Genomic DNA, 25,150 nt, shown 5'->3' with positions numbered 1-25,150 from the left:
GTGCACTAAGAAACTCCACCTGATGGGGAACATGTGGATATTTCTCAACAATAAGGTTGCAGTTTCAACAAAATGCTAACTCTTTAGCATGACCATTTACTGAAACTGCATACACAATGCAATCAAATCACTTCTAAGACTGTTTCGATCAATCGTGTTTGTACTGAATTTGTCCAGTTGGTGTCACTCCTTTGTCAATACCTGTGAAAGACGTTAAATCCATTACTTTTCACACCTTTAATGGTGACGTTCAATCGGCTCCTCACTGAAGGACCACTGCGCTCGGCTGGGACATCTCCATTATTTAGCCAAGATCTCAAACCAAGACGCACATTTTAAAAACGTGTCCACAGAGAAGTTGGGGAAAAATAAAACTAAATCGCACTCACACACCTACCGGTTTAAAGGCGGCTTCGTAACGACTTATCGTTGATACCATCTCTGAGTGGGTCATTCACTGCGTAGTATTTGCCCTTTCCAGCCCCGATGTCCTGTAAACATTTCACAGCACTCTGTAAATGCTGTCCAAAAGTTTCATTTCCGCTGACAAAAAGCATGACATGTTTTTCTTACTTGGACAATGTCGTTCACGTAACACAAACCAGATGCTTCGGACTTCTTGACGTCGGGGAGTCCACCGGCCCAGGTGATGGCGATATGCTGCTGCACCTGAAAAGATTGACTTCATCAATGTCATACGTGCACGAGCGCACACGCTTAAATAATAAAAGTGTGCTTCACTAATGCACGTGGCTAAAGTTGCAACACAAAATGTTTGGACCACTCAAATGGTCATGTGTACGGTCTTCAAAGCGCTATCTCGTACAATTCAATAAGACGCTGACTGAAACGATGCGTGCAGTCAGAACATAGTTTGAATGCCCAAACCGTGCTGCTCAAACAGGCTACTGTTTAGCACGCTAACCCCCTGCCCCACTCGGCGGTTCAACAGCGTGTAGACGGTTTAAAACAAACCATCTACACGCTCTGCGGAATACTGGTCCTTCACAGGACGCGTTAATCGCCAAAGTGAAGAGAACCAGAGATGGAAATACGTTCCATCGTAATAGTAGCAAACCTTTTTTTTTCTCCGTACCTTCACACTGCGCCATGTTGCAAGCATCGCCGGGCTGGAACGTATTACCACTTTCTTCCGGTTCTAAAGGGCACATGTGCGCCTCGTTATCCAACCACAAGCGTCCTGCACCACATCAGGTGACACTGCAGGCTCATTGGTTTGTCAGAGCAGCTAAAGGAAAATTCCAGCAACTCTTCTACTGAATTATGCAGCAAATACTGACCGCATTAAATGTGTGCAAATGTTACAAAAATGGCCAAGAAATCTGTGACAATACCAAGGATACATTTTAGTTTTGGGAACTGCCTTTTTTTGTCTGCAGCTTCATTTTTACTGTCGAGAAATGTGATTGCTGCAGAAAACTACTTTTGCTGCTAAAGGAAAAGAGACGCAACTGACAGCAAGCAAGACTATAGCCTTACCATCACGAAAAATGCAAAAAAAAATAAAAAGTCCCAGAAATGCCTCAAAATTGAAGTCTCTGCACCAAAACACGCTGCCAAGTGAATATTTTGTGCTAAAAACTCAGAAAAACATTAAATCTGAACATGTCAAAATTTCTAGTTGTATTTATTTCATGCACCCTATTTCACTAGACATATATTTAAAATATGTCAAATAATTGTTCATTGTTATTGATAGTTTCTTTTGAAAAAAAAATTCATTTAAAAAATAAAAAATGTTTTGTTTATTATTTGTTTTAAATATATGTGACAAACGCTCTGGTGCTTTGGCCCACAGGCAATGTCTCTGTCATTGGAGGGTTCACCTCCTGGGCAAGATCGAATCCTGGTTAGGGCAGTTGGTACCTTTCAGTGGAGTCACCACACGCAGCAAGGTTCAGGGGGGTTGATACGGTGCAGTATGATTTGGGTGGCTACTGCTGCCCCCGCGACCCGGTAACAGATAAGCGCATGAAAATGGATGGATGGTGACAAAAGCTTGATGAAAATAAGTCATGATATGCTGTGGTCCTAGGCACCGAGGACTGTGATGAAGCCCAGGAGATGCTCCGCGTCACAAGCAAAACCCTGAAGATGCTGCTGACGGACGTGGAGCAGGATCTGAGCAGCTTAAGACCACCACTGGGGAGTAAAAAGATGGTGGTGGTGCAGAAAACATCTGTAAACTTGTGGACAAGATGGAGGTCACATCCTCAATGCTGAGGCTTGATTGCTCTCACCAGGACCTGGTCCCAGAAATTTAATTATTTTTGTCGTTGCTTAGGTTAGGCTCACCAAAAAAATAACGAGAGGTCTGCAGAAGCGAAATTATTTGCAGTTTCAAATAATCGTTCATGAATGCCGTTTTTAAAAATAAAACGTTTTTCAAATACATTCTAGTAGTAGTCATTTAAACTCAACGTATACAAAAGATGCATTTGAATTTACTTGTGAAGAACATGGAGTGGATTCACTCCATTCACATCAATTCAGTGTTTCCCCTACTATTTTGTTGCATGAATGTTTGAAAGTATCATTCTCAAATTATTCTTTTTTCTTAGCTCTCAACGTGTTTGGCCTGCCACTGCATGCACACCATCCCAACGCCACCACACCCAGAGTAAACCCAGGGGACAACACTGATGTACATGTTGAAGTAAAAACGTTGAAATTTCAAAAGTTGGTTACAAACCACATGCTATACTATGTAATTTGTCAAAAACCATGAAAAATGAGTATTTCCTATCAGAAAATACAAGAGTTGTACATGCTTAGGTGCATTTTGGGACATTTATGTAAAACTGTAAGAATGTTCTTAAATCTACAGTCATGTCAGTCCCCACTGGTCCATTGTATTGAATCACAGTCTTGCAAATATAGCTACATTGCTTTATTTTCTCTATTCTAGTCTTGTAGTGTTTCCTAAACATTTTTTCTGGGGACACATTTTAAAAGTCACAAACTTTCGCGATCCAAGTCAATAGAAATTATTCGCAAACTAATAGAAATTATTCGCAAATTCCTGGGAAACATGATGCAAAAAGACCAATAAAACAAAAAACAAAAAAACAAAACTCTTGCGACCCACCTGAGGGTTACGACTCAGTCTTTGGGAAACAATGTTCTAGTGTATTTATGTTTTATAAACATCCCTCACACATCGGAGATGAGTGCTCGTCCTTATGAAAACGTCAAAAACGCGTTAAAATTACAGTATTACAGTCAGAATTTTTGTTACTTTTATTTTAGAAAATGTCCTTTAAAGTGTGGCATTTCAAGTCACATTTTGTTTAAAATACAGAAAATACAGACAACAGAACATAACAGCAAAAAAAAAAAAAAACCAAAAAAACAAACAAACAAAGGAAACAATGACAGAAAATAAAGCTAACAAGCCTTTCTGACTGCACTAGTTTTCTTGTTTTGAAATAGAACTGAAGGCAAAAGGAAGAAAAGTTGGAAGAAACAAAAGGCGTCAGGGTGGGTGGGAGGTAATGGAGGGTCAGAATGAGACGAAGTTAGTTAAGGAAAACTATGGTTGCTTTATGGTTCATGTTTAAATTATTTTTTATAAAGTCTAATTTAAGATTTAATCTTTCCTCTCTCTTTTTTGTCTTTTTCATAATTTTTTTGATCTTCTGGATCCAGGGAACTCGGCGCTTCTCCTTGTGGTCTCAGACTGAGGACAAGGAATACCGACTTCGTCTGGCAGTGGGGACAAAACCAACTGTGTCACCTTTCCCATGTGGCCCACACTGCCAACTCAAGAAGATAAAGTGGAGTCCTTCTGTGTTTGCTGTGCTTGTGAACGTTGCATGGACTTCTGACTTTCCAAGTCTCTAAAATGTTTCTCGACCTGTGGGGAAAAGAACATCAACTGTTATGGAGATACTCCTCATTACACAAACCCTGTTGTGATGTTTTTGGAATAATAAAAAAAAAACCATAATTAAACTATGTCAATTTATAGAGATAAGTATCTTTCAAACCCACTGTTAAATAACCAAATCATTCTTTATTAGCAGACAAACGATTCAGACAGATTTTGATTTTTTTTTTTTTTGTTTCTCAATGACATAAAGATACATTACCCTTTTAACACAATATATTACAATCAAGAAAAACAAAAACGTATCCAGGAAACAAAGAAACACTAAAAAGTCCATGAAGACGCACAACTTAAATATAAGTTAAACCCGGAATAAATCAGCTGATAGCAGCACATCAAGTTAAAGACTTTAGAGAGAATTTAACCCCTCAACCTTGACTACCTTGGAGTTGGTGACTTGTAGTAGACATTGCTGATATTTGATCTATAAAATGAATTGATGCAGTGTTAGGGAAGTACAGGACAGACACTCCTTGTATACTTACTATTTTGCGTACATGACTTAAAGCGCTTCCCTCTTTGCCTTTGCAGTTGTCGACCTGGTAAGGCGGTGAGATTACGACGTCGTCCATCACAATAATGTTCTTCTCCTGCCATTTACAGTCTTTGATGCTGCAAAGATACATCCACATCACTTTATTTTCAGCAGCTGGTGAAGCACTTTTGTGTTAAAACAACAGATGGGTTGCCATTACATTTATGTCCCACTTCTCTGCTAAACAAGTTTCACTGTGTGGTTACGACAGCACAATCTATAAAAACTGTCAACAGGTTTAAAATTTAAAAATATATAAATAAATATTTCAGGTATTACTACAAAATTTGTGTGTAGTAGAATAGGAGTTAAGGTATTTATCCCGTATGCTGTAATCTCGAAAGTAAAGTTAAGTAGTGTTTAATAGACTGATGGCTCTACGTTTTTGGGCTGAAAAAAAAAAGAAAAAAATAATTTCATTGAAACATGTCAACTTGTATGAACTTATTGAAAAAGCTAACACTATTGTAACTGATAAAACTTTTAGAAATGTCACCTTTCTATGATGTTTTGTTTACATGTGGTCAAGAATAATAAATGCTGAAATCTCAACAACATTTCTGATTCTCTCAGTCAGTGTTTTTCTTCTCCTGATAATAATAACAATAAGTTATGCTGCAGTGGAATAACAAATCGGAAAAGGCATCAAGATCAAAGATATTTACAAATCAATACAACTCAAAAATCCTCCTGAATGAACCATACGTTGACACACTGTACATGCCCTGGGTCCCTGAAAATAAATGAGAGGTTCTTACGTTTTGTGTATGGTCTGGAATAGCTGTTGGCCCTCCACAGAAACCCCAGCACTGATTGCATAGGCTTGGGACAGCTTGTCCTCCTTTTCTGTCCGTGCTCGATTGGCAAGCTGCGGAGAGAGGACAAGAAGCATTTTTAAATCTGAACCTTTGACACTTTAATCAGAACAAATCCAACTGGTAGTTAACACAAATATATGACTCCATGAAATTTGAATAACGAGCCAGGATTACTGGCACTGAGTCATTGAAAGGGTTATCCTCCAAAAATGCACTACATGCTGAATTGTTTTTATTGGCTCTTGAATCAGCTGCAAAATCTATAAAGCAGATGGGAAAGGAAGTTTAAGGACTTTCAGCTTACAGTCATAACGTGCCAAAAACTACAGAGACAAATATTTCTCGACAGATGAAACAAATACAATATACTACTGCATATATTTAAAGATAAACATCTGATATTGATAACATATGGACGCCGTTGACTGAAAATGTTAAGCAGTCGGCCACTACTTCTACTACTGCTGCTTCAATGGCTTCAGAATTGAGGGCAGGTACAAGGAAGTTCCACCAGTTAATGTTTCCATAGCTTCAATAATGAACTACCTCAAGTGTTGTCTCTGGGGGGCACTCTTTTTATTCATTAACAACATCTGAGGTTATCTGACAAACGACTTTGTTTGACTAAAACTATTTTTCCAATTGTATATTTATAAAGAATTATGAAAAATTAGAACTACCTAAAACTCTGGTGAAGCAACTCATCTAGTTCACAAAAATGTTCACCCAGGTGGACTATATCATGGTCAACAACTAACAGGTGCCAGTTTGTCCAAATTACCTGATTTTACACAATATAAAGTAGTAAAGTATTTTCTCCAGTCTTTCCATCTACACTGCTTCATTTCTCCAGCAGTGACTATAGTAATAACATTAAGTCCAAAACCACACAAAGGCAGCCCGGCAGCAGAGAGAAACTGCAGAAAGATTTGTCACCGTCACTCTGTAGATTTGCAAACTGACAGAATTCACTTCCAGATTAATAATAGAGTGAATGATATGTGTAGCTCTTTCCCAGAAGTTTCTTGTTTTCAGTCATATAAGACAGTTCATTTCCTCTACAGTTGGGTGTGACACTATATCCTGCACCCTGAAACACAGCTGACTGGATTATTAAGTCATACTAAAGGTTACATATCAGCATGCTCTCAAGCTTTGACGTCCAAAATTTTCAAACTTGGTTTTAAAAAATGTGGACCCCCCCCCTTGCCCCTTTGTGTAAACTCATATTTAACATTCCATCACACATTTCAACAGCTGTTACACAAACCTAAAAAGAAGAACCAAAGTTGACTCACCTTGCTAACATTCAGTGATGCTAGAGGAGGTGGCGTCTCAGTGCGGTCATTTATTATGTCCACATCAGAAACATAGGCTAAATTGATCAGGATGACGTCGTTGAGGTTCGGCTTACCGCTGGAGGAAGCACATTCTTCAGAAAGTACTGCAGTCAAGGAACACAGTGTGATCACAACACAATGTACCTACTGAAACATGACCCGGGATGACCCTGAAAACTATTACAGAGAAGTCTGTGATACAGAAAAACTGGGGCTGTGTTACAAGGACAATCGGTGCCAGTTACAACATTGCTGCCACCTGTAGCCACTAGAAAAATTGTAATACAAACAACAAAAATGAATGACTGAAGCAGCACACAGTGCTAAATAAATATTTACCCTCTAGTATTTAAACTAGTGATTAAAAGAGGTGAAGTGCATTGAAAGGCGTGTAGCAATTTCAGCTTCCTGGATGAAGAGTGTTTAATGTATAAATTATTAAGCATGTAAATAAAACGTAGCATTGTCTTGTCATAGGAAGATCTGAAAATAGCAATGAGTGACTTAGTATGATTGTAAGTCTACAAATGGTTAAGGCCAATTCTCTCAACTAATTACATATATACAGAGAGAGAAAAAAAGTGCAAAACTGAAGAATGTCTACAACAACACCAGCCACATCTTTGACCTGTCAATCAGAAGACTGGGATCATATTTAGAAAACTGGCATAATAAAACAACTCACTGCAATTGCTTGAATTAATTCATTAACAGTTATTTGAACTGGATTCCCACAAGTTCTATTCATCACCACAACAATGACTGCATTAATCGCTGGTGTAATAATGTATCTGTATTTATTCAACTCACAAGCAATTTATTTAATTTAGAGCAAATCCATATAATAATTGCAAATGCATTGACCTTATAATAATTCAATTTAATTCCCTTTTTATTTCAACCCCTCCTTAAACCCTCTCACTAGGTTTTAACTTACACTTAGGCCTGTAATGTAAACTGTCAAACATCCGGATTGGGTGAAATCCAGTCATTCATTCATTCGTCGTGTCTGACCACGTGATGAAAGTTGATAAAGATTTAAGTCAGTGAAATAAAGTGTCTGTCCAACATGCTCATCTGTAGTGATGTAGAGACATACACACCCATGAATGACTGAGGACATGTTCACCAGCGGGCTTGCGTTTGCTACAGTGGACACACGGTGTCTCAACTACTTAAATAATGTTTAATTCAAAGTTATGACCAACACAGTGGCAAAATAAAAGTCATAATGTCATCAAAACAATACGAGAGGTTGTTAGAAGCTTGGATCTCGCCATTCAATTCTTCTGAATGGACCAACGGCGGCAGTGTGTGGCTGACCGAAACATAGCATGTTAGCCGAGCTAACATTGGACTGATTGTAACGTGGGGGCTGCTCCCTATCCATTCATTCTTGAGATCTTTCAAATGACTGCTACCACCTACATGTGCTGGCAACATAAGGCGTTTGGACTATGTTTGTCCAGTGCTTTGACTGTTAGAGGCGCTGAATGTCAGTTAGCTTGCTAACTTACTAGCATTGGTTTGTGCACACAGCCATGATGCCTTACAGGACCCATTGCCAGATAGTGATCCATGATGAGGTCTGGTAATACAATGAGTGGATTCACAACACATGCACCGACTACAAGATTACGCAAGGACACGAAGACGGCACACAACACCTACAGAACTTACAACAATAAGAAGCCCTTTTTTTGTACCGTCTACAACATAGAAAGTATTTGCAAATTATATAAGAAATGCTACCGGGCTGCCACCAATTACGCCTGTGCGGATCACTATTTGACATATTTTCGGTTACCCTACAGGCCCTTGCAGCCCGGCAGGCCAGCCAGCCATCCGCAGCTCCAAACGAACAAAAGGATACTCAAAGTCAACATCTTGGACTGGTAATCAAACGCGACCACTTCTCCTTGCAGACGTTGGCCCAAGCAGGTGATGCAAGAGACATGGCTCCCGACGCTAAAATACTCCCCCGGTCCAGGAGCCGCCATCTTCTCCGCCAGGAAACCGGAGCGCCTGCCTTACGTGAAAGCGACGCGACGGCGTAGAGTGACGCAACATGGGCGTGTCAAAGGACGTCTCCTTTGGTCATTTATTTATAGAGGGAAAAAAAACACATACAATTTTCATAAACACAAATCACATCACATTGTTGTATTGTTACAATATATATTTAAAGCCTAAAGTTATTATATTAAATTAAGCAAATTGCCCCCCGTTCAAACTCGACCTTTCACGTATCGACTTCCCCTACAGGATTTAAACAATATTGCAGCAGCCTCCTTTGCAGTACATCTCTTAACACATAACATTACGCCGGCTATTGACTTTTACTTCAATACAGTTGTATACCTGAAAGCGGAGGGAAATGGATGAGATTCATACACAAGGCATTTTAATTGCCGAAACGCTACAAGAGAAGCTGATGAGCCATAAGCATTTCTGGCTTGTTGCTACTCATTGTGGAGATCCTAACGCAGCCTTCTTTCTAGTCTTTCCCTTCACCTACTTCATCAGCAGACGAACTGGCGTGACTGTGCTTTGGGTAGCTGCTCTATCAGAGTGGTTAAACCTGGTGCTGAAATGGTAAGACAAGAAACCATATTTGAGAATTTGAGCGTTTATTGCAACTTTGCTCTACAATAACTCTATATCTAGCATAACGCCAACAAAAATAAAATTGTTAAAGAATCGTTATATTAATTTCAATCTCAACGTTTGTGTTTTCTCTTCTTGAAACATAATGTAAAACACAAATTTTGTATTTTCTGTCGTCGTCGCAGGTTCCGGGTTGGCACTTCCTCAATTCAACGGAGGTTCAACTCAGTGTTCTGTCCGACTAGAAACAGAAATGCGCGGAACTATACTGACTTTAGAATGTTTATTGAGTTTTGATATTTTGATATATGGAATAAAGAATAACAATAACAATGTATATCAGTTACTCTAATATTAGTATTTGTAATTAGCACGTTTTACCGCACAGTAGCACCCAGTCGCCAAAATGATATATAAATAAAGTAATAATAAAAAACTCCTAATGAAATCTTAAAAACAGTGAATACGATGTAGTGAAATAATGCGACAAAAGGCATATTTCCACCACTAGATGATCCTGAATTAGCCACAACATGTTTAAGATTAGCTTAAGGACATAGGTTATGTAAACCAGACAGAAGAAAAAGTGACACAGATGAAAACGTATACTGGTGACTGTACTGGCGTTTTAAATGGAAGTCATAAGTTACATACTCGGAGTTAATATGTATTTATTCCCCAGGATGCTGTTTGGTGAAAGACCATTCTGGTGGATAGGAGAATCACGACTGTTTGTTAACAACGAGCCAAACGTTCAACAGTTTTCTGCAACATGTGAAACGGGGCCAGGTGACCTGATTTATAATGTGACAGAAATCAGTTCTATTCGGTACACATCCGCTCAAATGTTCTTTTTTCTTCTTCCCAGGGAGTCCATCTGGACATGCAATGGTGACAGGTGCAGTGTGGTGGGTGGTGGTGTCCTCGTTAGGGTCATTTCTCTACTCTCGCACTCACAGGTATGATTTAAAAATGTCCTTGTAAATATGCATGTCAAGATAGCGTTGCATCTTTTTTAATGAGCCATTTTACCTGTGCCTCCAGTGTGGCGTTATCAGCACTCCCCTACCTGTTCTACGTGTTGATGCTGATGGTAGTTGGAATCTCTAGGATTTTTATACTAGCTCATTTTCCTCATCAGGTCGTCGCAGGCTCAGTTACAGGTTTGAATAAAGTGTTGTGTTCAGATACTGTCTGCTTGTATCACCACCTTTGTTTTTTCATTGCAAATTGAAATTGTACTTGCCAGGTCTCATTCTCGGTGTAATCCTGAGCCACAGAGTGCCAGATGGTCGCCCCCTGCTTTTCTATTTTACTTCCAGCATGGGACTGCTGATCAGTGCTCTGATATTCCATGCTGGATTAAAACAGTTAGGGTTGGACCTCTCTTGGTATGTAGTGATTCGGAACAGTTTGTAATGAGCCTTGTCAGGTGATACTGAGGAACATCCTTTCTATATGCTATAAATATTCTGTTCCCCAGGTCTACTGCTTTAGCCAAGAAATGGTGCAGCCATGCAGAGTGGATACGTTTGGATTCGACACCAATCTCCTCTCTGTGTCGCGATTGTGGAATCCTTCTTGGTCTGGGGCTAGCCCAGTACTGGAAACCTAGAGGATGGTCCCTGCCATGGGCTCCCAGGGCGTTATGTGTGGCTTTCGTGTCCATGGCACTATACCACGTGAACCGACTGCCGCTTCCTGTCCGGCCTCAAGTCCTCTTCTACATCCTCTACTTTGTCAAATTTGCCATAGTGCCACAGGTTGTTATGGTGCTTGTTCCTGGACTGGTTCACCTTCTCACTCGCAAAAAGAAAAATGACTAGAAAATATTAGGATATCTTGTCATTGTTATATTTTATACCCCGAAGGACTTCTACAGACTTCTACAGTGTCGTCATACACTGCAAATGTTGTTGTTGGTAATGGCTGGGTTTGGTCACTCCCTATTGTAAAGGTCTCAAACTGACAAACCTAATATAACTTTGATCACACCACTGCAGCATTCAAAATAAGTTTGTTTGACCTACAAGCAAGGCTTACATTAAACTGTGATGGTGGTGGTATGTCACATCTATCAGTGGATCATATTTTACCTGGGGCCTACTAGTTTGAGACCTCTGCTGCAATCCTGTTTCTTTTAATGGAAGGCTGACTTTGTTTTTATAAAATTATATAGGTACAATCTTACCGTAACTGTATTACAGTGTATTACGGAAGGAGTGATTCTGAGCTTAAGTATTTATTAGGAATTAACTTTTAATCTGTTGACCCACACAGAAAAGTTAGTTCATGTAAGGCAAAGAAACGAAACACATTTGTGTTGGTTAGAGAAATGCAATATGACAGTGTGATGATAAGTGTAATGAATAGTTTTATGACTGTCATCTCTCAATCAGCCTGAACACGTTTGTCATTGTTTGAGTTTTTCAGCATCTTTAACCTACAGTGCGTTGTGACGGTCTACTAGTTTTACAGTTGTGCTTCTGTCTCTCTGTCGCTCTCTCTCTATTAGGAAGAGTAGGCTGCTGTTAATGTTAAACCTGCAGAAGTTCACTGTGCATGACCTGCTCAGCAGTAGTTGAACAATGTTAGTCTGTTTGCTTGATGTGCAAATAACTATCACAGTATGATAACATTACTGGTCACTGTTGTGTCAACACAATTTAGTTGAATGTTGTACATTTCACAAAAGCTTTACAATATATTGGTCTTTTTTCACATTAACAATAATTAATTTCACATTAAGTATGTTTATGTTTTGTTAGGGTATGGACCATTATTATGTTGAAAAAAAGACATTATTTTGTTTTCATTTACATGTGTCACTTCTCTCCCTCACTGCTGTGACTGTGACAGATTACAATCCATTATCATGAGATAAAAACACATTCTTTTTATTGTTTTAATTAAACTTTTTATCACAGCGATCTGAAAGCTCACATTTACAGACAAGAGAACTCTGCTCAGCAAGCAAATACATTAAAATAAAATAAAAGGAACATTTTCCTGTTTTGTCTAGTGAGGTTGAAGGAAAATGATAAGGATAGTTCAGGGACAGCAGTCTCCTTATCTTAATCCAAACACTGTCATCACACACCAGAGCCAGGACACTGCTATACATATTTCTGCTTGCGCTCATGGAAAGAATAGAACATGCATCGGACTATTTACAGCAACTCAATATACACAGACAGCTTGAAACCATACACTCACAAATATTCTCAATTTAGAAGTTTTCTTTAAATCAAGTATCTTACAGTTCGAGCCTTCATTTTCTGTAAAGATAAGCAGGGCAAGTCTCTGTGTCGCAGGTGAAACCCTAGAAGAAGAGGCAGTCGAGAGGAACTGACTGTCTTTTGATCATTTTATAATTAGAACCAAAAGGTAATATTACAAATGGACGGTCTATAACTTTTCACACATACAATTAGCTTCAATATTATCTTTTTTCTACTTTTTTTTTCAGTCACACCCCAAAATATGGAGACTGGACATTAAATTGTCAATCATACAGATAAATATTTCTCTTGTTGCAGTGGATTTGACTTGTTTTCAAGGCATGTGCAGGACCAGTGGATTAGACTGGTTCATTTGGAGACTCTAAATGATATTTCTGTTTTAAATGTATTAAATGAATACTTATAATATAGCATAAGCCTCTTGAAACAGACTTGCTCAATCCAAGCGACCCAAGCTGGAACAGAGCAGAACATTTGAGCCAGTATATACAACTTGTGCTAGAAACTCTATACATATTCTGCAGTTTAAAAACATTTGATAACTCTCCATCTCACCACTGCTTTGTAAATCTTATAATAATAGTGTCTACGATAGTCTGCTATTACTGGTCAGACATCTGACCCATCACACTCCCACCTCCAAATTCAACAACCATTACAACACAGTAAGTAAAATACATAAAGTGCACCCTTAGCCAAGAACTTAAACATTTTTAGTGCAGAGGGGGAGAGAAGGGGAGAGAAAGGGGGAGGTAAAATGCAAAAGGTTAAAAATAATAGTAAGAAATACTAAAGTAAAAAGGGGAGAATGTCAGTAACAGTGGCTTGTTTATGCATTTGCTTGCTTTTAGTCTCTGAGCACTAACCATTTCACTAGTATATGTTCTTTACTTTCTACTGTCCATTAACATACTGTGTTGTCACATACTGAGGAGGGACAAAGGCAAACTTTGGTGCTCAAGTGCCGAGTTAAAAAAAATCACTTCGAGGTGATTAAATGTCTTTACCAAAAGCTTTTAAAATAAAAACATGGGCACACATATTTCACATATACAGCAGTCTGTCCTTGGACATAAGGAAAATAGAGAGGGGGAATGAAACTCCTGGCCCACAAACCCCCTACCTATAGCCAGTGACTAGATGTGAATACAAATTCACATCAAATTAAAATTTGCCCTGGGGATACTGTTTAAAAAAAAGAATTGTGTTTAATAAGATGTTTTACATGGTCGCTTAAGACCGGGAAATAAGACCTGTACTAGCTGTTTGCACAATAATGGTGGCAGCACTTCACTTTGAGAGCCCTGTTATGGAGGTCTTAACAAGGCTTGTCATGGATGCTGTGCTGTTTCACCATGTCATCAGGTCACGAGGAAGGTTACTCAAAATAAATCATGAATAAACATTTAACACCACCTTTTAAAATCAGGTAATGTTAAAACACAATGTCCAAGTTTTGACAAAATGAAATAAACGGAGAATGAAGTATTTTGCTTCAAACTATATTGTTTGGAAATGCACTTGATGACTTTATGTTTCATTTGTAGCTCTACTTTATTTCCCTCTCTAATTAGTTACATATATTTTTTATTTTTGGATTTCGTCTTAAAATATATGACTATTGATTGATAATAAACAGTAAGGATCAATTGCTGTATAAAAACAACATGAGGTCATCTGATTAGGTCAGAACTCTCTCTCTCTATATATGTATAGTTAAGTGAAGAGAATTAAGGATGAGTCAGAGATGACCTTTGTCCCTCCTTCCTTAACACTTCCACCTCCATATGACTAGCAGTTGGACACAAAGGCAGGATCAACAGAACACAATTCAAACGCAAACTAAGTTTTATTTTACTCCTATGTACAATATATAACTTAATTATAAATATTGTCATTTTTCTATAAGTACTGAGTTGTTGAGCCATTTGTATTTTCTGAGCAATGTACAGTATTGAACATATAATATTGTATTACATAGAGTAGAGCCTACAAGCGACCTTGTTCAAGAGCACACCTTACTTTTGAAGAACGGAAGATGGATAGAACGTCCACAAGTTGAGTCGGATTATTGTTATTATCATTGGTAGAACCTTTAACACTGACAGTCCCACCTCTTGTGTTCACGTGTGGGGACTTTGTGCCACACAAAGATTTGGAAGTGCACTGGTCTTTGATTCGGCGTATGATTAGGACACTCCAGTTATCCTACCTGTGTGCAGAGTATGATAATGAATCACTTCAGTGTTGGTTGTGTTTTTCATTGAAGTTAATGTCTAATACCCTAAGTGTGTGTGTATGTGTGTGTGCTGGTTGTGTGGTTTTCCCTCCTGAATTTTTGTCTCAAATTAGTTCTTTAATACATGTTTGTCCGTGTCACATATACAAGAGTTTGCAGTATCTGTGTTGAGCTAAATATTTTTTTCTCTTCTAGGTCTAACAACCAACCAACCAGTCACAGACAGGCCGTTACACATTTGATTCCACAAAGGGTCTCTTTGGTTTGATGGGGGAGGTGGGGCCTTGGGTGCGGGAGTCACGAGAGAGCTGGCGGTACATGTTGTCCTGGTAGGCCTGAGCCACAGGCAGAGTCCTGGCTACCTTAACATCTGTGTAGGTGGGTGCCTGGCTGACCCGCTCCAAAATGTCCCCACTGCCTCGAGAGCCATTGGCCAGTTTGCCCAAGGAGGGGGGCTGGGGCTGGACGTAGTAGTCTTCTTCCAACAGGTGTCCGTTCTGGGCATTGTTGGTCTTGTTGTAGTAGGCGATGTTGCCCAGTGAGGTGGGGGGGCTGTAGGTGGAGCCTTGTTGGACCAGCTGGCCAGGTGAGGTGGGGCTGATGGCAGAGTCCATGGATGTCATTGGCCTGGACCGTGAGGGCTGATGTAGATACTGCTGAGTCCGTGCCGTCTTATCTATGATGCCCATGAAGGGCGTGTTTCTGGAGCGGCTGGGCTCTCCCTGATATAGCCCTCCTCCCCCCTGGGAAGGGGAAATGGGAGATATATCATCACAGGTTCGCTCATATGCAGCTTGCAGGGGAATCTCCATTTGCTGGATGGACGAGGACGGCCTGAAACCGGGCGCCAAATTTGCAGTGGATCCAGTTGAAATATTGTTGCTAGAAGGGGAGAATCGGAGGCCTACGCTTTGAGAGTGAATGAGCGGCCTGGGGGTTGGCACGTGCTGCTTTATCTCAGTAGTGTTGGCACTGACAGGACGTCTTACCATATGGGAGATTTCAGGAGATCCTAGCTGGCATGAGGGCAGGGCATTTGCACGTTCTAGTACATGTTCAGAAACTGGGTAGTAGGCGGCAGATTGGCTGCGACTAATCTGAGGTGTCTGACTATAACGGATACCTCCTGGACCCCCGCTGCTGGCGCGGTAGGCAGAGGAGGGGCGCTGGGGTAGCTCATCCTTCATCAGGCCTGACTCCATAACCCCTCCTCGGCCGCCGTGCTGACAGAGGGCCCCAGAGCTGAGGCTGGCCTGGACCTGGGGCATGGAGCGTCCATCCAGGGACGGCTGGTACACAAGCCGACTCTCCACGTCCACTGAAGCCCCTTGGTAGCGACCACCCATAGAATGACCCATTTGGCCAATGTAGCCGCTGTTTCCTATTACATTGCTTGGCTGGTTCGTGCGGACTATTTGAGCTATTGAGGGCTGAAGACGAAGACCTTGAGCTTGGTGGTGCTGGGAGGACAGAGACGGTTGGGAGCTCAGCTGGAACGAGCGCTGGCTACTCATTTTAGACAGAGGAGATTTGGGTCGGCCAGGAAGCTGTTCTGTCTGATAGCGAACAGGAGACCCAGACTGGGATCTGTACAAACAAACACTATCTATGGGTGGACTAGATCTGTACTGAGCAGCCCGACGTAACGGGGAAGGTGGTGGACTTTGGTGATCCATCCCCTGACCTCCAGTCCCCATGGGTGGAGGGCTGAAGCGGTACGATGACTGATGCACAGGAGACGTGTGAGTCGGGCTGTGTCGGTAGTGGGAATTTTGATGTGTTGGAGATAAAGAGGGTGATGTTGGCTGGTATGAACCTCGTGTTGGTGATGACATGGAGGAGGAGGTGGGGTGATACTCATAAGGCTGGCCCATGGGCGAAACTCCTGCCAAATAGATTTGATCTGCATGAGTGGGGGAGAGGGGTGGGCTCTGGATGATGGGAAGGTTAGATGGGTTGAGAGCTTCAGGCTGGGGCAAACCCATAGACATGGCTTCTAGTTCCTGCGCCAGGTAGTCCTCATCCTCAAACAGGTCCTGGACAGGCTCCATGTCCTCCAGACGAGGCTCAGGGGGAGGAGGGAGAGGCATGGCTAAGGACAGGGTCTCCTCTTCTTCAGGGGGAGGTGTAGGAGGAGGGGAGGGAGGAGGCTCCAGTTCCAGATCCTGCTGCTGATGGTCCTCCTGGTTGAGCTGGTGGCACTCCTCCTCCACCCTTTGGAGCAGCCGCTGGATTTCTCGGTTGTTAGGACACTGCTTTATGGCTTCATTCAAGTCCTCCAAGGCTTCAGGAAATTGTCTAGAAAGTAAACAAACATACGATTTCTTTATATATGTATAAAAGAAAGATATACCTAACAATGTATACAAATGAAAGAAAAAATATTAATATTTTAAAAAATGTTGCTGCTTTTTCCTCATCTTTTGTTTGTAATGCGCAAAAATATTTGAGGTGGTTCCATGCACCTGTTGAAATCCTGTTCAATTCTATGAAATCACAGTGACTATCAAAATATTACTATAGACTTTTTAAACAAGCTAATCTGTTCAGAAATACTGCATTTTCTGCAAATGAATGTTACCTCAAAAAATTAAAACTGATATTTTCCTAGTATTATTTCAATAATAGTGTGACTCCCCCACAAGCACAATGGAGATATTGAAAACCACATACCAATACATACTAATGGGTTACAATATGCAAAGACATGCTAAGCAATTTAATCTTGGACAACTTTGGTGGGCTTCCCTTTAAGGAAAACCTTCTAGAAAATTTGCTAAAGAACAAACATTCCTCTAACTGAACTATGTGTCCAAGTTTCAAAGGTACTTTCCTTACATACTCTACTGTCATGGTGGTAAAATGCTCATAATGCAAAAAAAAAACAAAAATGCAAAAAAACTGTGATTTAGAATTACCCATAAATAATTGTCCCATATATACTCCACTGGCATGGTGAAAAACAAAATTGAATAAAAAATTGTAAAGTAGGCCTTTTCTGCACGCAGAAAAAACAGTGGGAGGCGGTGGCGCCATCTAGAGTTACAAACTAGGTTGCAAATACAAGACGTTCAAATGCTGTGTGCATACACGCTGGACACTACTGTGGCAACGTCGTATTATATGTACATGAATCTTTGTTGTTTCTATCATACTTCCGAATAATACACGGATTATCAGATAATACGATGAGCACAGTACACTCTCCTCTAATACTGCAGCCGACAGATTAACCTACTCCACCGGATAACATACTGTAATAATCCACATTCATTCTCGTTAGTTCTATGCATACTATATGCTTTTTTTTCACAGTTTGGGTGGGCTTCCCTTTAAGGGAAACCTTCTAGACAAATTACTAAAGAACAAACATTCCTCTGAAATATAGACTTCGGAATCTTCAATATATACGCCCTGCATACACTCTTCTGTCATGGTGCTAAAAATAAATACACTGAAAGCACCGACAACATAAATCCACCAAACTCTACAACATATGAACCTCGTTAAATGTCCAGATAAATACTTTCAGAAGTAAATCATATCTATAAAGAGGGCTCGTTTTCTGTAGTCACACTGTATGTAAAGCGGGCTTGGATATTACCCAATCGGAAGGCAGTCTACTGAAAGAGGGTGGAGTATATAGCATCTAAGCCAATCAAACGCAAGCTTAGCCACTGATCACATTCAAATCACACAAAACACAGACCTCAACTGAAAATGACGACCGCATTTAATTTCTGTTTGCTTTTTTGCTTGCTGCTGCAGTTTGCCATTTTAAACAATTTCTTCATTTAACATTATATGCTGCTATATAAGAACAAGGTAAAAGAGAACAGGTTAAAAAGTATGTATATAAAGTAGTGATTTAAAGAATCTTATTATTGACTGATATTATTTCAGCTTCTTTATATGGTCTTTGTTTGGAAGGACATTTAAACAAAATCAAAATGTGTGGTCTGAATTTATAAAATGCAGAAGAGGTTATATTTAAATGACATGTACAATATATAGTTTTTTTTAGTTAAGCATGAAAACAAAGTACCCATGAGTTATTGCAAATAACAATAACTTGTGCAAATAATGTGGAAGAATGTTTGTTCTTTAGGAATTGTTAAACCAAAAGGTTAAACAGCTTGAAATATCAAATATACTATGAATATGTTTCATATAAAATAACACATTAAGGTGATAAACATTTAGGACTACTGGTAAAACTGTCACATGAAATGTTTGTCTCATGTTTCAAACTTAATTCACACAGCATTCTTAAACAACACCATGACAGTGGGGTATTGCTGGAGACATGTGGTCAAACTCAGCCACAAATCTAATCCAGAGGAAAGTTTGTTCTTTAGCAATTTGTCTAGAAGGTTTTCCTTAAAGGGAAGCCCCCCATGAGTGTCAAAAACAAGTATACTGTAAGTATAGATGAGGAAAGACTTGTCTGATAAATTTAGTCCTCATCAGTAATCAGATAACTAGTTATTTTATACAAAGACAAAAGTAATGTTAAGAACTAGAAGAAACTTTCTTTGCTGAAGCTATGACTAATGCAGCCATGTGTCAGACACACAGATCGTGAGTGTTCTGTACTGTGGGATGAGAGCTTGTACCTGCTGCTACGCTTGGCACGTGCCCTGGCGTAGTACGCTTCGTAGGATTTTGGTTTTAGCTCCAGCGCCTTGGTAGCAAATTCCTCAGCCATCCCAAAGTCCTGGAGATGGAGGAGAGAGGAACAATAGTTGTTTATTGTTGAGTTAACAGTGTACTGCACTGCAAAACAGTTAATATTTGAACTAGAACAAAGTTGATGTTAAAATCACAAGCATGTTGTAGTGTATTTTCACAAATGTGGTAAAAAAGGTTACCTGTCCTATTTAGAACTTGTTTTGATCCTGTATATATACCAATTATCGAGGATAAAACATAATACACCTAGTAAATTCACCTGCCAACACCTTCAGTCCACTATCGGTTAGAAAATCACAATATTTGTTGACTTACGTTCATTTTCCTCCGACATCGGGACAGGTTGAGGAAGAGTGACACTTTGAGTTCCCTGAAAGTCTTGAGGTCTTCATTGAAGCCTTCGCGGGGGAACTTTTTCAGGGCGTACTGATATCTCTGCGCTGCCTCCTTAACCTTCCCCTTCTGTTGGACACAGAAATGTCCCGGTTCATTAACAAGGCCTGGATGAAATCTTTACAAGCAAAGTATTTGTGTTTTCCATTTATTTCCATATGAATCTCAGCTTAATTTTTATTAGCTGCTGAACGTATTTGATGGTTTATTGTGTCAAATTATGAATGAATGTAGGCTTGGGGATGCAATGCAGGATGTATTTTAAACTAGTACATTTTCCTGGTAACAAAATTCTGTCTGTGTTTCTGTCCATCTGTCAGAGTTATTTGTTATTTCCCTAATATTTCACATTTCATATGTGTGATTTCAGCAGCACGTCATTGTCCTGTTCTCTGACCTTGTAGAAGCTGTCCCCTTCCTCGATGAGTTTGCTGAGCAGGATGATCATGATGTCGGGTTTGGATGTGGCCATGGCCCACGTGGCTGGACCTAGGTGTCACAGAAGAAGAAAAAACAACAGAAATAAGTCACAGGGAGAAGGAAACACACTCATCAGCAGAAGTGGAGGAAAGAGAAGGCCACACTAGACACACATTTATATCAGCGATGAGTACAACAGTCAAAATGGGAAATGGATTAAAGAGGACATAAAGGACATAAAAATCTGCTCTGAAATCTTGTGAAATCGCTGATGATACCAGGTCTGGGTCGAAACGTATTCGTCAAACATTTAGAATTTTGGAATTGCTGAGCTTAAACACAGAATACGATTTTTATCTTTAAAACAAATAAATATAAACGTTTGAAACTGCCTGCAAATATGTTTTGGCCCAGGCATAAAAACACTGTTATGACATAAATTCTAAACACACATATAGGTTGTCTTGACAGTGCAAATGTGCAAACACTTTTTGTCAGACATATTCATTCAGGGATGTCATCAAAGAAAAGCAGAAATGTAGGAAAACACACTGAGCTCCCAGTGAAAACCAATGAATGTTTCAAGTGAATCAAACAACTATTTTACAGACGAAAATCAACACAATCCCTTGACTGAAATTGATGTGTGGGCTCTGTATCTGAGCGACAGTAATCCTTGACACACACACACATATATATATACACAGATACACACACATACACACACACTACAGACACGACGAGGACAAAGTGACAGAGGGCAGGTATAATCAACATAAGTAGCAAGCAGGAGGGTTGAACAGCGCTCTGTGGGCGTTAGCCGTCATCTGAACTGCTGCTGGTAGAGATGGGAAAGGCAGGAATTCTGCTTCTTGGCCTAGCTGACACTGAAAAAACATTCTGGGATGAACGATGCACAGTACAGTGGTTAATCACCCCAGTCCATGGTGGCAGGCGCACAAAAGGAATTACACAAATACATGCATTTCTGCTAAATCATGACCACGCAGGTGTTACTGAGGGCTTTCCATCATGCATCTGTGGGATGAAAGGTCAACAACTTGATGTGACATCACAGGCTGGAGGCCAGGCATGCTGTAACTATCCACTGTGAACATTAGCATCTACCTCTAGGCAGCTCCCACTGCATCTCTTGTCAGTGTTTACATTAATTGTCATTTTAGAGATTTTGTCTGAGGTAGCTAAGCTCGCCTGCCGACACTTAAGACGACACAGACAACACAGAGAGAGGAGATAGAGCTGTCAAAATGCCTGGTGGGGTGAGAAGTCGACAGCCTTGGCTTTACCTCGGGGCCGACTGGGCAGCGTCTGACATCCTGGGGCCGGAGAAAGAGAGAGAGAAAGAAAGAAAAGAGAGCGAAGAAGGTGAAGGGAGAGGGGGAGGACGGGGTAAAGGGGGGACAGGGGGAGGAGGAAGAAGATCAGGAATGTGGGAAGGAGGATCAGAGGAAAGAGAGGGTGCAGAATTGCCAGAGGAAGCAGGGGGTGTGAGGTGTAGAAGGAGGGTGAGAGACAGGTGAGAGTGGTGGAGGTGGAGGTGGTGGTGGAGAAGGGAAAGGTAAAAAAGAAACACAAAAAAGCAGTGGTGAGAAGCGGAGATTAGTGCCACAGCAAAAAAAAAAGGAAAAAGAGATAAATTGAAAACAAAGCTACTTAAAAGGAACACTACAAGTTCTAATAACAACCTGTCCCTAAGCAACAGCAAAAGAAAACAGGGAAAAAATGTGTTTTAGCGAAAAGTGATAGAGACAAAGGTAGAGAGAGAGAGAGAGAGAGAGAGAGAGAGCAACACAACACAGTGGCAACTGTCTAAGAACACAAAGAAAGACACATTAGAACCAGAAATAGCTGAGGAAAAGAAGCATGGTGTGGTGTGTGTGTGGGGGGAGGAGGGAGGTGCGGAGGAGTGGGGTGACATACGTACAATAGCAGGAAGTAGTTTAAAGCTACATGGAGACGCAGTCCTAAATCCATGGCAGATTAGTGCAGCATAATGCCTCCGTGCTCTACAATAACCAACAGGAAGAGTATAATAGAAAGTCTGTCTTCACCATTGACTTTGCCGCCTTTTGTCTCTCCTTGAGTGATTCAACTTGGACTGCAGCATCGTATTTTTCCGCCAACATGCAGTCACAAATTTAATCTTATTATTCTATTAAGTAAATGACCTTTTCGTTGTGGAGCTACAGAACAACAAGGCTGTTATTAGAAGTACTTTAGAGCTGAAGTGCTCGCTCTTCACTTAGGCATCCTTCATTTACCTATCTTGGCTCCTTTCTTGAGCAGGGCGACCACCACGGACGTGTTTCTGCAACCCACTGCCCTGTCCAGAGGACGCATCCCGCTGTAGTCCACGTGCTCTATCATGGCCCCGTGGTCCACCAGGAACTGGACCTGAAAAGACCAGGCGCTGGTGTAAAAACAGTTCAGAATATGTCCTGACTGGATATGATTTTTTTTCCAAATGCAGTTCTTCAACAAAATAATATCTGTGGCATTATCCATCTATTTCTAGATATTTTTAAAATTTCATTTTCAAAGTGATGAGTGAATGGATCTGTGGGTCAAGTATTAGAAAACACCTGCATCCTGAAATATGGAAAAAGATAAGATGTACATCTGCAGCACTTGAAAATGTGAAACTACAACTAGTCTGCAACATGAACTGAGAGATCTCTGGTTGCCTGTATTTTTCTGCACCTGCATTTCATTAGTCGGCTGCAGTAAAATCTTTGTGTAAAATTTGTTGAAAGTATGTCAACATAGCAATCAAAGTTATTGACTGAATCATAAGAGGAGATAAAGACGGTATCTATAAATATAATCTTTAACTGTATCTTTACAAAATGCATCCCTTTTTCAGGTAGATAGCAAAGCCAAAAATGAGGAAATATTTATTGGCTCTGACCTTTTGTCAAAGTATTACATTTCTGGCCAGGTTAAAGCTTTATAATGCAGTACTAGTTTGGGTCATAGTCCAAAAAAACCCTTGAGTTTTTACATTTCTTCCCGTCTGTGTCTTGTCACCTACCACTTCAGAATCACCATAGAAAGCTGCCAGGTCAAGCGGCGTGCGGCCATTTTTGTCTGCGTGGTCGGTGGCGGCTCCATTCTCCACTAGGCAGCGGACGACAGGTAAGTGTCCTTTGAGACAAGCCCAGCTCAGAGCGGTCAGACCCTCCTTGTCTGTCAGAGACAGGGAGGCTCCTATGACAAAAAAAAAAGTTATGGCAGAACAGACAAACACACACAACTTATTACATTATTTTATTACTTTTATTAATAAGAAAAACATGGTTTAAAAATGTTACTGTAATATTAAATTGTTTGCAGATTCTTATTTTAATAATATTTTCATTAAAATGATTCTTGGAACAACTGCTAAAGAAAAACAATTCTAAATTTCTCTTTGATCAAAGACATGATTTTTACCTTGAGAAAGTAAAAACTCCACAGTTCCCAGGTGTCCCTCTGAGGCTGCCATCATCAGGGGGGTTCGTCCCTGCTTGTCGGCCAAGTTGACGTCTGCTCCATGGTTGAGGAGAAGGTCTACGATCTTAAAAAAATATATGTATCATTTTATTTAACCATCTTTCTTAAAGAACAAACTTTGTCCTGGAAGAGAGGACAGACCTGCCAGTGTCCCTGTCGAACAGCGCTGAACAGCGGGACAATGCCACGTCTGCTGGACTGGGCCACAGCTGCTCCCTGCTCCAGTAACAGACGACACACGTCCAGCTTCCCTCTGCCAGAGGCGGCAGTCAAAGCTGGACAAACAAAACACACCAGCTGCCATGTTAGTAGTGTATGCAGTACACAGGTAGTATTTGTGTATATTCATGAACTTTCAAAAACTTCTAAACAAGAATGTGTTAGCCTGACGACTGCAGGTTTTTAACTCCGCTGCAGTTCCCTTTATTGTCAGTCCTGACTCCTGAGTGAAATATCACTCTCTTCTTTAGCAGCTAATGGTTCCATTGTCTACAGCAGCTAATCACCTGCTGTGTCAGCGTTTAGGTAAAGAGCAGGTAGGGAGTGAATCTGCTGTGAAAAAGCTGCTTGTGAAAGCAGTAAGGATTTGAACTACAGCCACAGATTAACAACTGATGCTAACTTAGAGCGCTGTGAGGAAAAATGTGAAAGAGAAATGAAAAGAAGGGGGAAGAGACGAGAAGAAGAAGAAGGGAGGAAAAGAGAGAGTGACAAAATGCAGCCCCAAAACCTTACAGAGCCTTTCCTTCTACCAAGTAAAGAAATGGAAGATTAGAACTGAATACAAACTACCAGTGCAGACAATGTTATTATGTTATATCTGCCAGACCTTTACGTAAGAGCAGATTTCCGATTCCCAGAGGATCCACATGCTTGGCGCCTGTTAACAACATATCTACTGCTAACATGACATGTTCCAAATATGGGATCAATATAGTACAGATGTTTTTTTTTTTTTAAAGTGCTCTTTAGGGAGTACGATGATAAAAAAATAAAAAAAATAAAAAAAACTTATTCCCACCACTGTGTGACTTATATTCAAAGTGAAGTTAATACTGGGCTCCTGGAAGCAGACTTCACTGGCCAGGTCTGGGTGTTTATCTGCATCTGTACAAACGGATACACTGCAAACATATGGTACAGTCCCTGTGGCTGTTGAACAGAATAATGAACACTCATGGACTATTAAGAAACAGGCATAAAAACCAACAGCGTCATCCCTCCAAATCCCTTAGAAACAACTGAAGTACTGATCAGGTACAAGTCCCCTTCTCCAAGTGACAGTGAGAAGAAGCCATTCCAAAACTCCGGCAGCCAGAGAATAATGCTTGCGATGAGCTTTCATGGCTCTGGGTTACAAGGATACATTGTGTTCCTCAACACCCCTGCCACGGCGCAATCAGACGAGTCATTTCTAACGGCCCTGGAGCAAAACTCATCC

At 40.5% G+C, this 25,150-nt stretch overlaps 3 protein-coding genes, 1 long non-coding RNA gene and 3 other non-coding genes across 17 annotated transcripts in view; 2 read left to right on the top strand and 5 right to left on the bottom strand.

The window, feature by feature from the left end:
* Positions 1–265: 265 nt before the first annotated feature.
* Positions 266–1,228, bottom strand: LOC103381575 (uncharacterized). Its single transcript, XR_521815.3, has 4 exons — positions 1,097–1,228; positions 574–669; positions 398–491; positions 266–315 (listed from the first exon to the last, which is right to left on the bottom strand). It is a non-coding gene; the product is annotated as an uncharacterized LOC103381575 (long non-coding RNA).
* A 1,668-nt stretch (positions 1,229–2,896) lies between these two features.
* lsm12b (LSM12 homolog b) lies at positions 2,897–8,686 on the bottom strand. Of its 2 annotated transcripts, none has more exons than XM_017034136.2 (5): positions 8,477–8,686; positions 6,562–6,698; positions 5,204–5,313; positions 4,396–4,522; positions 2,897–3,877 (listed from the first exon to the last, which is right to left on the bottom strand). In XM_017034136.2, the coding sequence occupies exons 1-5, from the start codon at positions 8,601–8,603 to the stop codon at positions 3,785–3,787; spliced, it is 594 nt and encodes a 197-aa protein (XP_016889625.1). In that variant the 5' UTR covers positions 8,604–8,686; the 3' UTR covers positions 2,897–3,784. The 2 variants fall into 2 exon arrangements, with proteins under 2 accessions (XP_016889625.1, XP_016889626.1); XM_017034137.2 differs by having other exon boundaries at positions 6,562–6,695; positions 8,477–8,682.
* A 62-nt stretch (positions 8,687–8,748) lies between these two features.
* Positions 8,749–12,217, top strand: g6pc3 (glucose-6-phosphatase catalytic subunit 3). Its single transcript, XM_008313996.3, has 6 exons — positions 8,749–9,198; positions 9,893–9,999; positions 10,079–10,169; positions 10,255–10,373; positions 10,460–10,601; positions 10,694–12,217. The coding sequence occupies exons 1-6, from the start codon at positions 8,981–8,983 to the stop codon at positions 11,034–11,036; spliced, it is 1,020 nt and encodes a 339-aa protein (XP_008312218.1). The 5' UTR covers positions 8,749–8,980; the 3' UTR covers positions 11,037–12,217.
* Positions 12,218–12,576: 359 nt separating this feature from the next.
* tanc2b (tetratricopeptide repeat, ankyrin repeat and coiled-coil containing 2b) overlaps positions 12,577–25,150 on the bottom strand; it is a 115,702-nt gene continuing 103,128 nt past the window's right edge. For 7 of the 10 annotated variants that reach the window (XM_017034116.2, XM_017034118.2, XM_025057950.1 and 4 more), the window contains 9 exons: positions 23,851–23,984; positions 23,650–23,773; positions 23,249–23,424; positions 22,479–22,611; positions 21,504–21,533; positions 20,174–20,265; positions 19,699–19,845; positions 19,308–19,408; positions 12,577–16,989 (listed from right to left, as the gene is read on the bottom strand). In XM_017034116.2, the coding sequence (XP_016889605.1) occupies positions 14,922–16,989; positions 19,308–19,408; positions 19,699–19,845; positions 20,174–20,265; positions 21,504–21,533; positions 22,479–22,611; positions 23,249–23,424; positions 23,650–23,773; positions 23,851–23,984 (3,005 nt within the window). In that variant the 3' untranslated portion in view covers positions 12,577–14,921. The remainder of the gene's footprint in view (positions 16,990–19,307; positions 19,409–19,698; positions 19,846–20,173; positions 20,266–21,503; positions 21,534–22,478; positions 22,612–23,248; positions 23,425–23,649; positions 23,774–23,850; positions 23,985–25,150) is intronic. The other 3 variants (XM_017034115.2, XM_017034117.2, XM_017034114.2) reach the window with 2 other exon arrangements.
* LOC112487432 (U7 small nuclear RNA) lies at positions 17,430–17,484 on the bottom strand. Its single transcript, XR_003050494.1, has one exon. It is a non-coding gene; the product is annotated as a U7 small nuclear RNA (small nuclear RNA).
* On the bottom strand, positions 18,012–18,066 carry LOC112487441 (U7 small nuclear RNA). The gene has a single exon (XR_003050503.1). It is a non-coding gene; the product is annotated as a U7 small nuclear RNA (small nuclear RNA).
* On the top strand, positions 19,033–19,087 carry LOC112487431 (U7 small nuclear RNA). The gene has a single exon (XR_003050493.1). It is a non-coding gene; the product is annotated as a U7 small nuclear RNA (small nuclear RNA).

This window comes from Cynoglossus semilaevis, chromosome 8, assembly GCF_000523025.1.
Source record: "Cynoglossus semilaevis isolate Cse_v1.0 chromosome 8, Cse_v1.0, whole genome shotgun sequence".
Lineage (NCBI taxonomy): Eukaryota > Metazoa > Chordata > Actinopteri > Pleuronectiformes > Cynoglossidae > Cynoglossus > Cynoglossus semilaevis.
The sequence above is the reverse complement of the archived record's forward strand: the minus strand, read 5'-3'. Positions and strand labels throughout refer to the sequence as shown.

Coding starts and splice junctions, on each gene's coding strand:
- lsm12b (XM_017034136.2), bottom strand. CDS start 8,603: ATGGCGGCTCCTGGACCGGGGGAGTATTTTAGCGTCGGGAGCCATGTC. Junction 6,699..8,476: donor GTCCAAGATGTTGACTTTGA/GTATCCTTTTGT, acceptor CAGTACTTTCTG/AAGAATGTGCTTCCTCCAGC. Junction 3,878..4,395: donor TAAGTCATGTACGCAAAATA/GTAAGTATACAA, acceptor TTTTCCCCACAG/GTCGAGAAACATTTTAGAGA.
- g6pc3 (XM_008313996.3), top strand. CDS start 8,981: ATGGATGAGATTCATACACAAGGCATTTTAATTGCCGAAACGCTACAA. Junction 9,199..9,892: donor TTAAACCTGGTGCTGAAATG/GTAAGACAAGAA, acceptor TTTATTCCCCAG/GATGCTGTTTGGTGAAAGAC. Junction 10,602..10,693: donor TTAGGGTTGGACCTCTCTTG/GTATGTAGTGAT, acceptor TCTGTTCCCCAG/GTCTACTGCTTTAGCCAAGA.